This window comes from Crinia signifera, chromosome 1, assembly GCF_055691185.1.
Source record: "Crinia signifera chromosome 1, ASM5569118v1, whole genome shotgun sequence".
In the NCBI taxonomy this organism is placed as follows: Eukaryota; Metazoa; Chordata; class Amphibia; order Anura; family Myobatrachidae; genus Crinia; species Crinia signifera.
The window spans coordinates 113,449,547-113,464,852 of NC_139217.1; the positions used below are offsets into that span (position 1 = coordinate 113,449,547).

The following is a 15,306-nucleotide window of genomic DNA, read 5'->3' on the forward strand; positions in this document are numbered from 1 at the left end:
CATGAGATGCAGTTTAAATTCCGGCGGTCGGGATCCCGGCGTTCAGAATCCCGACCGCCGAAATCCCGACAGTTTCTCCCTCCGTGGGTGTCCACGACACCCCTGGAGGGAGAATAAATTAGCGTGGCGAGCGTAGCGAGCCCGCAAGGGGGGGCGATCCACGTACCCCCCTTGTCGGGATTTCGGCGGTCGGGATTCCGGCATCGGGATTTTGAACGCCGGGATTTCATACTGAATCCATTTGCATGTTATTATTTATTCTTATTTGATTATAGATTTTTTTATTGTGTAGAAATAAATTGTTTTAACTAGATTACCTTACTACATCTGCCTATAACGTGTGCCCGCTTCCCCACATTATGCTGAGAAGCGGGACTCGTTATTTAAAAACAGGGTACTTGTTTCCTAGCACGGCGCCCCCAATTTTGATTGCATTACATCTTATACAATTGCATCGCATGCAATATAGTGGCATGCGATGCGATACGATTTTTTATTGTACAAGCACCCTGATGGGTGCTTTTAATGTTAAATACACCCCCATTGGCAACGCCACTCCCACTATCAATGCCAACCCGAAGCGTGGCGAGCGCAGCGGTATGCGTCCTCTGACCTTTTCCTACCACTACTATCCACGTCGGCATGGAGTTGACTTTAGATAGTGTGGCGAGCGCAGCGAGCCCGAAGCGTGGAAAGTGCAGCGAGCACCGTGAGGGGACACTGATTACTTTACATGTACTGCGAGTCCCCTCGCGGGGCGCACTTCGGGCTCGTATTTCGCATCCGCTCGCCATGCTTCAGGCTCGGTGGCTCGCTGCGTTCGCCACACTATATAAAATCAACTCCACGCCGATGTGGATAATGAGGGTATGAAAAGGTCGGAGGAGGCGTACCACGGCCGCTCCCCAAGCTTGGGGGTAGCGTTGACAATGGGGGTGCATTTAACATTGTAAGCACCCATCAGGGTGCTTGTACAATTAAAAATCGCATCACATCGCATGCCATTTGCTGGCATGCAAAGCTATGCAATATTTTATTGTACAAGCACTCCTGTTAATTTAGCATGAATATCGCATCGCATACCACTAAGTATGCAATGCAATGGGCGCCGTGCTAGGAAACAAGTACCAAAAAAGTTCTAGGCAGATTGATACATCTGCCTCAATGACCCAAAGCACACTGCTAAAGCAACACTCGAACCTAGTCAAATACTTCCTCAAAGTTGTAGGCATCTCCTGTGAATAAATTGATGCAAACCTTCAAACATTATATTATGTATATACACATATACACACACACACACACACACACACACACACACACACACACACACACACACGCACACACTTTTGAACCATTCTATACACAAGGTTGCCAAGCTTTTTTGAATCAGGTCACCCAAGAGTATTACAATTTTTTTCTAGGCCATAACAAATTTAAAACAAAAATATTAAATTAAGTAATTTTGTTAATGTCATCTTTAGGGTCAGTTATGTGGTGAGGAACAGGATTCACTTTTGTCTGTCTTCATATTTTATGAATGGCAGTCCCAAGCACTGGTTCTACCTATTATTTTATCTGTGACTAACTTGAATTGACCCTGGACCACCCATCCAAGGCACCTCTGTAAGTGTTCTTTAAGAGGTGCCCCAGGGTGTCACTGCACACAGTTTGGGAGCCACTGCTTTACACCATACTGGAAGCCAGCACTGCAGGGCTTTAGCATACTGATACATTTTTACCCTTAGTGTTACTAGCTTTCAAAATATCCGGACACTTTGAAGCTTTAGCCACCAAATATGACGTTCACATAATTTATTTAGCACACCAAATAAGATAGTGTACACTATCAATAAATATTAATAGAGAATTGTACTTGTCAAAGGATGTTATATTACTGAAACTTATAAGGTACAGTTAAAACTAACACCTAACACACTGCACCCAATAATCATTTGTACAAAACACTTCAGGTTACTGTACATTCCATGGAAACATTGTCCCTATTTGGAACATGAATGCTCCTTAAGACACAATTGCTGTGGCTGATTATCTTCTGAAATGTAATTTGCATACCAGAGCATCACCAAATGGCCTAAATGAATGGGAACTAGCAATTACAGCTAGAGGGCGAGGGAGTGAAGAAGCAAGATAAGCCAGAGCTCTTTATGCAGGTGAACAGCTAAGGTCAAAGCATGCAAATAAAAACAGGAGTGATTTGGTGCAGAGGGGCACACAAAACAGACATGAAAGTTCCCCTGGAATAGACTAGAAGAACACCTGGCACGTAGCCCAGATGCTTCAGATAATTACCTGAACGCCCCTCCTTTCAAATAACATGTTGGTGCTTGACACTGTACTAAAACATTCATCTCCAACATAGCATTCCCATTTGCTTTTCCAGTCCTCAAAGAGTCATTTTTTCCCCCGGGAGGGAAACAATTAACATAGATAAAAGAATACATCCTTGATGCTAACATGACTGGAAAACACCCAGTTGACATGGATCACTGAGTTATCTCTGCTTTTGCCTTGAAGCTGTAGATGTTCAGTACGGATGTTCTAGTAGGCTGCTGCCACAATTCAGCATTTGGTGATGCCACCCACCCTAGACACCTCAGAATCGAGGGACCTGGATTGCCTTTTCTTCTTCTTAGAATCAAAATGGGAGCTACAATTTCTCATTACTAACAGATCCCACTGGTGCGCCATGCCGATATAGTTTATTGATTGTTTAGAATGCAACTTTTAATTGAAGCAGCCTTGGCATTTTGTTATATAATGTAGCACAACACCACTCTTTGTGTGTGTGTGTGTGTGTGTGTGTGTGTGTGTGTGGTTATTATTGGCAAAGCACCATCGTATCTGTCTGAGCTGAATAGCTTCTCTGCCATGATAAACAATATCCCTGCAGTTAGCAATTGTATTGTGACCTTCAGTTTGTACACTCAGTGAGAAGTACAGAAATGTTTGCTTTCATTCAGTTTACAAAAGGAGTACTGCTTTGCTGGCTGGACATGGAAACTAGCGAGGCAGAAACTAAGGGAGCCTGCAACAAGAACAATACTTCCATATTAACCCCTTTAGGAAGAGATACGGTTAGGAGGCCTAAAGATGATGGTTTGTATTATGATGATCAATAGGATGATTATTGTAATAGGTGTCAAAATTCATTAAAAGGTCATATTCCCTGCAGACTCTATACTGGTGATTCAATTGTTTGAGAGTTTTAGCTCCAGTGACTGGGAGGCAATTCAATTATTTTGGGCGACCAGTCCCGAGACGGCACTTATCTTGAATTTCTGCGTGCATCCTCCTGAAGAGTAGAATTCTGTCTAAAGTATGGCATTGTGGCTGCTTGCAAATTAATACGGCTAGTACAAGGTTTTAGGGCGAGAAAATGCATCCATTGGCGAACAGTGCAGGGATGCTCCATCTAACAATTACATCATCCCCCAACCACTTTAGATGACAGCCAATTCTCTCACACAATTGTATTGCTACATTGGAAACAATAAAAAAAAAAGCATTTGTAGTAGCTCCCTGGGGACAAATATGCAAATTAACCACTCCATTTAAGCGCAGATGTTTGAGTAATGCAATTTAAACACCAGCCTTTTAATGAATTCCAATTCCCAGAAGCCTTTGCTGTAGAAAGAGTAGATGATCTAAAGGCTTCCTTAGAAGTCACAAAATTGTTTGTCATAAGAGTCACTTGGGCTTACAATAAAAAAATAAAGGATCTGTTGTTCTTAAGCATTAAATACTTCAATTTCAGTGTCATTTTTCTAGGTTTCTTGAAAGCTGAATGGGCCGATTCAATGGAGTATGGTATAACTTGCTTAAAGTCAGGATTCCGATGATCCTTTCTCCGACATTGGAATCCAGACGGTCAGGAGCCCTACAGGGGAACTTGGTGTCTCACGCTATTCTATTATCCCTCTATGGGGGTCATGGTGCTCCACCAGGTAAAACAGCTTGTGTAAGTCGGGATCCCAACTGTCGGGCTTGTAAAAGTTGGGATTCTAAATGTCAGTCAGAATCCCAACTGCCGGTGAGCCATCGGGCACCCAAGACAATGACCCCAGGGGAACATGCATGTATTTCATCAGAGGGGAAAGAGATAACTTATCCAAACCTTAGTAACAGCAGTGGGGACTTTGCAAGCCTGTAACAAATAGGACAGGAATATAATGCTTTTGCTGATAGATACCGGTTATTTGAGCAGAATTCCCCCATCATTGGGCTTTTGGGCACCCAATGAGCAGCATGCCCAATCGTTTAAACAGGTTTAGCATATAAACTTGGTGCACTTGGGCGACACTGGCCCGATGCATAATGGCCGCTGATGGCACTAGCACCTAAAAGCAATTGAATTCCGCCATGTGTCAGGCAGAACAAATGGGTTTTACCAGTAAACATATTAATGATCTACAAACATAGCTGATCTGAAACATACTTCTAATGATCACCAGTGTATTACACATACTGGACAAAAACACAATACTGTTAAATAATGAGCGCATTACAGACGATAAAAAAAGATAAAAAATAACTAAAAAAAAAAAGATACTGAGAAGCATAGCTCACAAATAATTCCATATCACACTGAACTATTTTCTCTCTCACTAATTACATATTCAACACTTAATATTGTCAACAACAATTGGGAAAGCAGGGAAATAATGGCACTGGAAGGGCAGGGGGACAAATGACTGCTGTGGGGACAGTGTCAGTTCTGCATGTGGAATGAGAAGGGGCATTCATACATCTCGTCTCAACAACATTTCCCAGTGTGGTTCTTGTTCGACAAGTGGCAAAACCCCAGCTGCAAAATGTCAAGGCATGAACACAGATTAACATCATGACTCCAGATTAAGCATCAGTAGCTCACACAGAGAGAAGGAAAACATGGGTCTCTGGAGATACAATGCAGCAACATCACTCTTCATGTGACTAAAATAAAGGCATGGGGATTCCAGCTGTTACCATATTACTTTCTAGTATCTGACATCAAACAATGGTGTCTATGAAGAGATACAAGCTTGTATCCATATTAAGAGCAATGTACCAGATCAAATACCATAATGAGCAAGGTTTATTTGCAGAGTCCATATCACAAAAACTACTGAAGTATATAGCACTTGTCCGGAAAGCACCCCTGCTGGTTTGTCTGCTAATACAGGTGTAACAAAGCTATGGTTTTGCTGACTGGCTATAAATAAGGATACCGTGTCCATGACACACAAAGTGGTACTTAAAGTACCTGCTACACCATGCATACAAATCATCCATACTATGGATTGTTCAGCTGGCATTTTCCAAAATACAAAATAAAGCCAAGAGAGCCATTGCACACTGCCCTCACATTCTTACTATATATATGAAGAAAATGAAAGTGTACCTGGAACATCTTCAGCCATTCTTGAAGGCCTGTGGGAGGTTGCACTGATGTAATACGACGTCTTTGCTGACCTTGCCCATTTGCTGCCCTTAAGTCTCCAAATGTTGTAGGTGTTGCTGAACATGGCACAAGACCTGCAGTACTATAAAGAACAAAAACTATGGATAAAGTACCTGAAAGTCTTAACATTTTTAGATTTTCAAAGACCATAAACAAACCAATATCTTGCATATAGCTTCCAACCATCCCGATTTAGGTAAAACCATCAGGATTTGAGGGCTCTGTGCTGCACCTGGACACATTGCTCTCAAAGACCAGAAAGCTAGAAGATAGATCCTGCAGAGCAGCAATGAAAAGTTTCTGAGTGCACTTGTCCAAGGTGCCTGATGATCCTAGCCTATATCTGGAAAGTTTTGCTGGAAGAAGTGAATGGGGCGGCGTAGCATTTCAACAACACTAGGCACACCTGCATATCACGGTGCTGTAAATCCATGGATTTCCCCATAATGCAATCTGTTCCAACTGGAAGAGCTCCCAAGTGTGTTGCTCTGCCTGACACCTCTCCATCACACCAGCAACCAAGTATTTCAAAGCAATAACACTACTTGGTAATAACATTATAACAAAAGTTAATGAGAAGAATGCACACATGCATTGCTGGTAACTTCTAAGCTGCATTATTACATTATGCAACATGACAGCTACATAGATAAAATGCAGACCACACAGCAACAGCATTCAGCTGGTATTCTTATTCGGTGTTTGTTTAAAGGAATATTTGTACACATACAGGATTTACTGGGCAAAACATGAAAAGCTGACTAGATGGAAGCAGTACAGATTGTCACTCAAACTCAAGTCACTGGGCGAGGATGTCACGCTTCTCGAGCGTGTAATCTATTTCTCAGGCATGTACATTTATAGCTTACATTCCCAGTGGGCATGTACTCTACCACTCACTAATTTAACCCTTTGCCCTTCAGCGTCACACTGTACCATCCAGTGAGCTGCAGAATTTAAAAGGATTAATAGTAACGCTAATTCAGCTGATGACCATTACATTTGTTTGGCCCTTTATTTATCTATTTGCTTATTGATTTCACATACAGAGGATGTGCAACATTACATTTAGATGCGGGTAAAATATATGGTTTGCTGGCTTATAGTTCTAGGGCTGAGGAAATAGTGGTTTGGTAAATTGCATCACACCTTCTTTTGTCAAGACTCCTTATATATGCGATAGCCATGTGAGCCCCTGGTGGCCCTTTCACTTCCCAGTGATTACTGCTAGTGATAGCACTTAAGGACAGGGAATCATTTGAACAGTCTTAGACGGAACGGTTTCATTAAAATAATAGCTTTGTGTTTCATCACCTTTCAGAAGAGAGAAATACTCTTGGGTCTTCTAAGAGTCATATAAAAAGACTTTAGGTTTTAAGCTTCGTATGAAAGCTTTAATGAATTATGCAAAACGTATTGCTCATCTGGGTTTATCAGTTGATCACATTCTTATAAGCCAATATACAAGGCTTCACAGATAATTATATAGCATTTCATTTGGATAACAAACAATAAAAAAACTGAGCAAACAGGGAATTTAGCTTTTAAGAAACTATGAAGTTATGTGGTGATTTACAACACAATGCTGGCCCCGGAAACAGCAGACTTAAGGAGTGCTGACAGTGTATATGGGAGTCACTTGCGTAGTTCACACCTACAATTGTGCTAGTAAGTGAACTATATCTGTGAGAACTTGCCATGCGGGGAACTGTGGGGTCATACAGATTTCAGAGTGAAGCGAAGCGATTAAGCCTGACTGTTAAGGACAACCGTGTGCAGTGACAAGTGGCAGGGCATCAAAGAGCAGCTCCCAGCCTCATTTGTAGTACTAGGGACAACTTTAGGCTTAGAAACACAAAGAACACCTTTATTGAGGGAGTATTCGTGAGAAGCACATGTTTATTACATTATTAACTAATTAGATTTATTAATAATAAAAAAAAAAATACAACACACTTTATAACTGTGGTTTTAATTAGGACAACAACAACAAGGATTTATCTTTACAGCTTCTTTGTAGAACCAATCTGGTTCCACATCTCTGCAAGGGACGTGGAGTTCACAGAGAAATTCCCCCATTAAAGGCAATGCCTAATTAATGTAATCACTTGCTAACTGCCAGAGAAGGGCCAAGTTATGTTGAAATGTTTACTAGCAGATACATTTTCTGCACGGTTAGGGCTGCAAAACCTCTTCCTGTGATTTCCAATTATATCTGCACCACTTACTCCGCTGCAGAATGGAGTCACCCAGTGTTATAAAATAGTAGGTGCATCCCATTATGAGAAACAGACTTGGCTACCGGCTAGTGTGGGGGGGAATTAATCATCTCTTCCTGCTGCTAAAAAATTTCAAACGGAATGGAATTGAATAGAGGCCATGATAATTACATAAGAGAAAATTGTGGGCTGTGGATTCCCTCCTCCACGGCAACAGCTTTGCTTAAATCTTATAAAGTTGGATTTTCAACAGAGCCACCAATTAATCTGTTATTCACGACTAAAAACTACCCTCTGGAGTAGTAATGAAAGCAAAGCTGTGTTCAAATGAGAGAAGAAGTCAGGCAGCTGGTGAGACAGGATGTACACTCCAGTCATGACCAAAGCAGCTATTATTAAATGTAATTACCTTGTGTATTCGGAGCCTTTGCAGGGCTTCTTTCCCAAAGAGAAAGAGCGGACCTCGGATCCATGGTCCAACTTTCTCTTCATCTGCAAATAAAAGATAAAAGGAAAAAAACTGCATAAAACAGATTTGAAAAATAAAATAAAACTTGTAAAATAAAGGAAAAGGTGTCTAGTAAATAACAGTGCCAACATCTCTGTGTGGAATGTTCAAAATATCCGCTAAAATTCCAGTGTTGTTAACATTTGTTATATAAATTCAAATAAAAAATGTTGTGTAAAACAAAGATTTCCTAAATATGGTAAACCTTACAGGTCATTATGATGAAGAAAACTGTTTGCTTGCCAATTTTCACACCTACTTTGACAAATTCACTTGGCACTCAAAGGGTTAATACACAGCATTTCCCATAAATAAATTGTGTATGTCACCAAAGAAAATGGTTGCATTTAACAACAGAACAAACCAATTAAGATACAATAATACAAAAAAACTTACATACTAGACTGACAATGTAATGACAAAAATGTAAAATTGCTAATTCATTGTTTTAATTTTATTTTATTTTTTGTAAGTGAACATGAAAATAAAGAAACACTATAGTTGCAAAGCATAAGACTCTCCCAGAACAAGCCTGCTGTCTTATTTTATCGGAAGCAGTAAGATAGTCCCTCTACCGTACTATTGTTGTAACAACTACGATCAGTGCACCTGTTGCTTTTTTATTTTAATTGAAAATCATATCAGACTTATTTAATTTTTCAATATACGTGAAGAACCATAATAAAGGTTACAAGAGAGATTGCAGATTTACAATTTTCTTTGGGAAATATTAAACAGAAATTGTGAAACTTGTATATCAAATGGCTTCTAAAAAAAACAACAAAAAAACAACAAATGGCATTCCCTGGATTTATGTGACTGTCATAATGTGTGAACTGTAACTGCTGTGAGGACTCATGTTTAACCATGCACTGCCAACATGTGCTCCTTCTTCCAAAAATGTAAGGTCTTGTTTTACAACCTGGCAGCATCATTTTATTGAAAAAAAAAATTCTAAATAAGCAAAGCTATAAAAGACGTTTTACGGGGCATTAAATCATATATTTCTTCCTACCAGCTGAAAGCAACCATAGAATATAAAGTATCCAAATCTTTCACAAATGATGTGGTGAGATTTAAAATGGTCAGTGTGCCAGCCCATCAGCTTCTGCCTTATATTTTAAAGGCTGCATTTGAAAAATGACAGTATGGAGCAGATTGGCTGGTACGTTATCTCTTGCAACTTTCTCTCTCTAAATGCTGATAAAAACCCCAGTTGCAAATAATTCATGTTTTATAGTTAATACTAAATATGGTTGTACAAAACAAAGGCAAGGGAACAACTGCATTTAATGCTGCATAAACACAAGAGCTCAGGTTCTTAGATTCACATTTTTGCCAGAATGCTCAGAATCACTAAACATCAACATGTTACTATCTCGCTCTCTCTCTCTCTCTCTCAAAAGCTGCATTACACAAGTAATACTATAGCCAGGGACACTGATGCAGAATGAGTGTGCTATTTCATTTCTTAGATTAAAATGGAATTTCCCTGTGAAGTTACAACCTAGAGATGTGACAGTGGGAAGCTGGGAGATTAGCATTCAGCACCATGCTCTCCTGCCGGCCCGGGGAATCTACACAACCTGCAGACAGAAACTTCCCATGTCTGTCATTGCTCTGACATACTGCCAGGCTGGGGCACTGCCCATGGACAGATAGGCAGCAGCGTCCCGGGAGGGGTCATTATGGCACACATACTGCGGTCATGCACCGCGATTACATTTTGCTGCTCCCCAGGCGGCACACATGTATGTAGCAGCAGACACTGCGTGCCTAGTGTAGTAACCTTGCCGGAGATCTTACCAGGCTGGTGGGCAAATAGCTGGAGAAGCGCTCCCATCCTGGGAGCTTGCAGTACTGCAGAGCCGCAGAGGGCATGCTTACACGGCGCTGCTGCTGCTCATCAGAGACGGGGTGCAGAGGAAGGTGGGCAGCAGACGGCGGCAGCCCGGGCGCATCTCATGCTGCCAGTGTGTGTGTGTGCGTGCGTGTGCGCGGCACCGGGGATGCCATCTGCAGGAGGGGAGGATGCTGCTGCTGGCTAATCACATACACACACAGAGCACCCGCCTGCACCAGCGCGGACAAACGCCGCTACTTACTTTGTAAAAGATCATCTTTAAAGTCCCGTAGAAGCCCATGTTTGCGCGGTGCCCGCTGCTGTGCGCGGGTGGCAGCAGTCCGAGTGTGCGAGGTCAGCGGGTGCTGCGGCAGGGCTGTGCGGATGGTGCAGGAGAGGCGGCAGAGGTCCCCGCTCCGGCAGGTAGTAGGGATGTCACAGGCACAGCGGCTGCGGACATGCTCGGACACGTCAGGAGAGGGAGAGAGCAGCACAGGCTGGAGTGCCCCCTCCGGGGAGCAGCAGCAGCAGCCGGGGAGGCGGAGGGGGAGAGCACGGAACGGACCCTGTCACAGCCTCCGCTGCACTGATTGCTATAGGGAGGATCGGGTTACTGCTCGCCCCCCCTGCACGGTGCTGCGATGGTGCAGTCTGAGCAGCACAGCCCACATCCATTACACGAGAGGAGAGGCGGAGGGAGGACCGGGGAGGGGTGAGAGCACCACAGACACCTTCCTCCCCATCTATCTGCCAGCAGCTGCCGTCGGGGTAATTACACCGCAGTCTCCCTGTATTCTCCCGATACTGGCCAGTGTGCGCGTCCCCTGGGAGGGACAGGTCACCCCGGTACTCCCCGCTACTGTACTGCCCAGTGTTCGCGTCCCCTGGGAGGGACAGGGCACTCCTGTACTCCCTGCTACCCAGTGTGCGGGGCTGGTTACAGACAGGATGAGCAGGCAAACTTCTAAGCACATCTTGAGCAATATGCAGGTATCTTGGTTCCATATGGGATGATGCGGCTCTGGTTGGGCCAGTGAACCCTGGCATCGGATCCTCCCCACTTACACGATCCTAGGGACCCAACAGAGGTGGCTCCAAATAAAGTGCATATACAGATCAAGGATACCCCGGACAGATTGTGGGTGTCTGCACATTGGTTGCACATACAGTATATCGCCAATAGCTTCTCATCTATATTTGTGAATGTCAAACCATTTGGTCATTGTACCCCTGCCCCTTCTCAGGTGTCTTATTTTACATCACAGAAATCTGTCTGGCACAATACATTCCCTTTGGTGCTAATGAATGTGATCTTGCTTATGGAAGATGGGGCTAAAGACTCATTAAGCAAAATAATTACATTTATTAACTTAATTATTTCATCAATAAATCACCGTGATTCTCATGGTGGCTGACATCTGCCTCTTACAAGTCCAAAGTTTAGAAAGCCGTGATAGAATAAGAAAGAAAAAAAAAAGATAGAGGGCCAGATGAATCAAGCTTCAAAAGTGATAAAAATGGAGAGTGATAAACAGCCAGCCAATCAGCTCCTATCTGTCATTTTTCAAACCCAGCCTGTGAGATGGCAGGTAGAAGCTGATTGGTTGGTTGTTTATCACTCTCCATTTTATCACTTTTGAAGCTTGATACATCTGGCCCTAAATATTTCTCGCATTGAATAATTGAAAAGGCATTAACCAACACTCCATTTTTTCATCTTTAATGTCACAGCGGAGGACATTTTGACCTTGTGGTATTACAATTAATTTATCTGAAGAAAATCTCTTCTACCAAAGAATATTAGAACCTACTGAGCTCTGTGAAACAAATAAATATCACATTATAAAACAATACTTTGTATTACTCTAACCTTGTTACTACTAAACAAACGGTTGTGTATCATCGGGTCGTCATGGTAATGTTCACCACATGAAAAACTCATGTTGCCTTTTTTCATGTGCCAACACTGCCATGGCGAACTACTGCTTGTGTCGACCTTTGTCAATGTCAACATTTTGCCTGTTGCCTTATCGACCAAATACCCAACAAAAGTTTACGGTCTCCAGAGCTGGGTTTGGAAGTAAGCAGAACCTCTTTGCCATGGGATTCCAGGTGTATCGGCTGCAGGCCTAGTAAGGTCCTTCAAGGTATCTGCACTGAACAAATATGCAATCAGTGCAATTTTTCTTGAAGGTTGGGGATTTATGCAATTGAAAAGCATTGTCTCTTAAGGCTCATATACAAGGGGTGACTAATTGTGCTGAGCGATCTAGTCAAGTCAGATCGCTGAGCACACATGGCTTGCTAGATTGCCCATACACATGTAGCGATGTGTGTATGGGCGATATGTGCTTACCAGTGTGCTCTGATTAGAACACTGACGATTTGGCTAGATCTTGACTACATGTAGGGAAAATCTGAGCAGGCAATTACAGCACACGGGACCGCGTATTGCCATAACTATAGGACATACACACGTAGCAATCTGTGCTTCATTTCTAGTTTTCTAGTCAGGTCACTTAGACAATGGGCTATTGTCGCCCCGTTTGTTAGCCCTTTAGGCTGGGAACACAGTTTTAAATGATCGGTAAGTGTGTTCTCCTTATACACTGCCTAGTACCGTCACAACTGGGCGGCCACTTTTACATGTGCCCTTCCAGTTATTATTATTTATTAACAGTTTCTTATATAGCGCACACATATTCCGCAGCGCTTTACAGAGAATACATGAACATTCACATCAGTCCCTGCCCCAGTGGAGCTTACAATCTACATTCCCTACCACATGTACACGCACACACAGACATTCTAGGGTTAATTTATTGGGCGACAATTAACCTACCAGTATATTTTTGGAATGTGGGCAGCCAATCACCGACGGCTGCTGCAGCAGGTGTACGGGCAGTCAATGGATCACACAGACACAGCATGATGCGCCAATATAATATTTAGATAAGTCTGAACGACGTAGTGTACAGACATATAGCTGGTACACAATGGCAGACAGCGATATATAGATTGTTCGGTACTTGTTTCCTAGCACGGCCACCACGATTACTATCGTGGTGGTCGTGTCGGAAAAAATCGTGTCGTCGCGTGCATACCGAAACGCACACGACGCGATGTACCCGATTTCTTTACACACATGACGGGGCCATACCCAATGAGAAATGGCCCATATTGGCCCTTTTACCATTTTTTACTATGTTAAATGGACTCAGTTTCAATGTTAAAAAAATGTAACATTGAAGCCTATGGACGCGATGTACCCGATTTCTCCATAGGCTTCAATGTTAAAATAATTTAACATTGAAGCCTATGGAGAAATCGGGTACATCGTGTCCATAGGCTTCAATGTTAAATTATTTTAACATTGAAGCCTATGGAGAAATCGGGTACATCGCGTCCATAGGCTTCAATGTTAAATTTTTTTAACATTGAAACTGAGTCCATTTAACATAGTAAAAAATGGTTAAAGGGCCAATATGGGCCATTTCTCATTGGGTATGGCCCCGTCATGTGTGTAAAAAATAATGGCCCCCCATTGTGGCCGCCACCCCCACGATTGACGCGAACCCGAAGCGTGGCGAGCGCAGCGAGCCCGCGAGGGGCGGCGGTGCGCGTCCTCCGACCTTTTCATTCCCCTACTATCCACGTCGGCGTGGAGTTGAGAATAGATTAGTGTGGCGAGCGCAGCGAGCCACCGAGCCCGAAGCGTGGCGAGCCCCGCGAGAGGACGCTGATACCTTCACAGATCCCTGCGTCCCCTCGCGGGCTTCACAGGTATCAGCGGGACTCGCCACGCTTCGGGCTCGCTGCGCTCGCCACACTAATCTATTCTCAACTCCACGCCGACGTGGATAGTAGGGGAATGAAAAGGTCGGAGGACGCGCACCGCCGCCCCTCGCGGGCTCACCACGCTTCGGGTTCGCGTCAATCGTGGGCGTGGCGGCCACAATGGGGGGCCATTATTTTTTACACACATGACGGGGCCATACCCAATGAGAAATGGCCCTTATTCGGCCTTTAACCATTTTTTCCTATGTTAAATGGACTCAGTTTCAATGTTAAAATAATTTAACATTGAAGCCTATGGACAAATCGGGTCCATCGCATAGGCTTCAATGTTAAATATTTTAACATTGAAGCCTATGGAGAAATCGGGGGCATCGCGTCGGGCGCGTATAGGCTTCAATGTTAAAATATTTTAACATTGAAGCCTATGGGGAAATTGTGGGCATCGCGTCGGTCGCGTTGTGTGCCTTCTTAAGGCACACAACCGACGCGATGTACCCGAGTACTGCTTTTTTCAAAGGAAATCGCGGGCATCGTGTGCCTTAAAGTTAAGGCACACGATGCCCGCGATTGTGGCCGTGCTAGGAAACAAGTACCGATTGTTCAGTTGTACAGTATATATGTATATTATATTTTTCAGATTTATGCTTTGCTGAATTTGATGCTTGGCTGTGTCTTGACAAAGTTCTTAACTGACCAAGACGTCGACATTTTCTGAAGACGTGAGCAATAAAAATGCTTTCATTGTCTCAAGCTGCTCTGGGAGTCCCTCTTTATAAATATTTATATCTCTCACCCCTTGATTATTGTGTACCTATGAAGAGGTGTGTACGGACTTTTCATCAAGATCGTTATGGCGGGCAAAAAACAGGAGCAATGCAATTAAGGCACCTATTGTAAAGGTCTGAATTTGGACAAAATTCAGCTTAAAACTCAGATGAGTGTGAGCAAAATCCATGAGTGATGGAAGCCTGCCGGCCAAATGTTTGAAGAAAATAACTGCGGTGGCAACAATACAATAATTGAATTCCACCAAATAGGTTTTAATCATGATTACTGCTCCACTTAAAATAAAGTACTTTATTTTGGGTGGTGCAGAAAATTATACAGTATAAAGGCTGTACTTTCAAAGGATGGACTTTGCGTTAAGGGGCATACACATGGGGCAATTTAAGCCTCTTTCCTAAGTGATCTGATTAGATCGCTTAGAAAAGGAGCACAGAACACTCCGTGTGTATGGCTGGCAGCGATGCCAAGGCGCGGTACCATGTGTCGGCTGGGTAAACTAGTGCTTGCACTGGCTTTCTCCAGATCGTGGGGAAATTAAAATAGGCAAAGCCCCACGCTCAGCATGAATGCTCAGCACACAGCATCACAGTAGCGGGTGTCCCGCTATGTGCTGAGCGTTCGTGCTGCAGAACGTCGCTCAGAACAAAAAGCCGGGTCACCTCATGTGTACGGGGCTTTATGCTGAGAA

The 15,306-nt window shown here is 43.2% G+C and overlaps 1 protein-coding gene across 5 annotated transcripts in view; it reads right to left on the reverse strand.

Moving 5' to 3' along the window:
- Positions 1-15,306, reverse strand: part of FBXW7 (F-box and WD repeat domain containing 7) — a 229,733-nt gene that overhangs the window by 30,608 nt on the left and 183,819 nt on the right. For 3 of the 5 annotated variants that reach the window (XM_083171656.1, XM_083171664.1, XM_083171672.1), the window contains 2 exons: positions 8,093-8,175; positions 5,405-5,546 (listed from right to left, as the gene is read on the reverse strand). In XM_083171656.1, the coding sequence (XP_083027782.1) occupies positions 5,405-5,546; positions 8,093-8,175 (225 nt within the window). Of the gene's footprint in view, positions 1-5,404; positions 5,547-8,092; positions 8,176-9,997; positions 10,190-10,296; positions 10,674-15,306 lie in introns of those variants that run through there. The other 2 variants (XM_083171688.1, XM_083171678.1) reach the window with 2 other exon arrangements.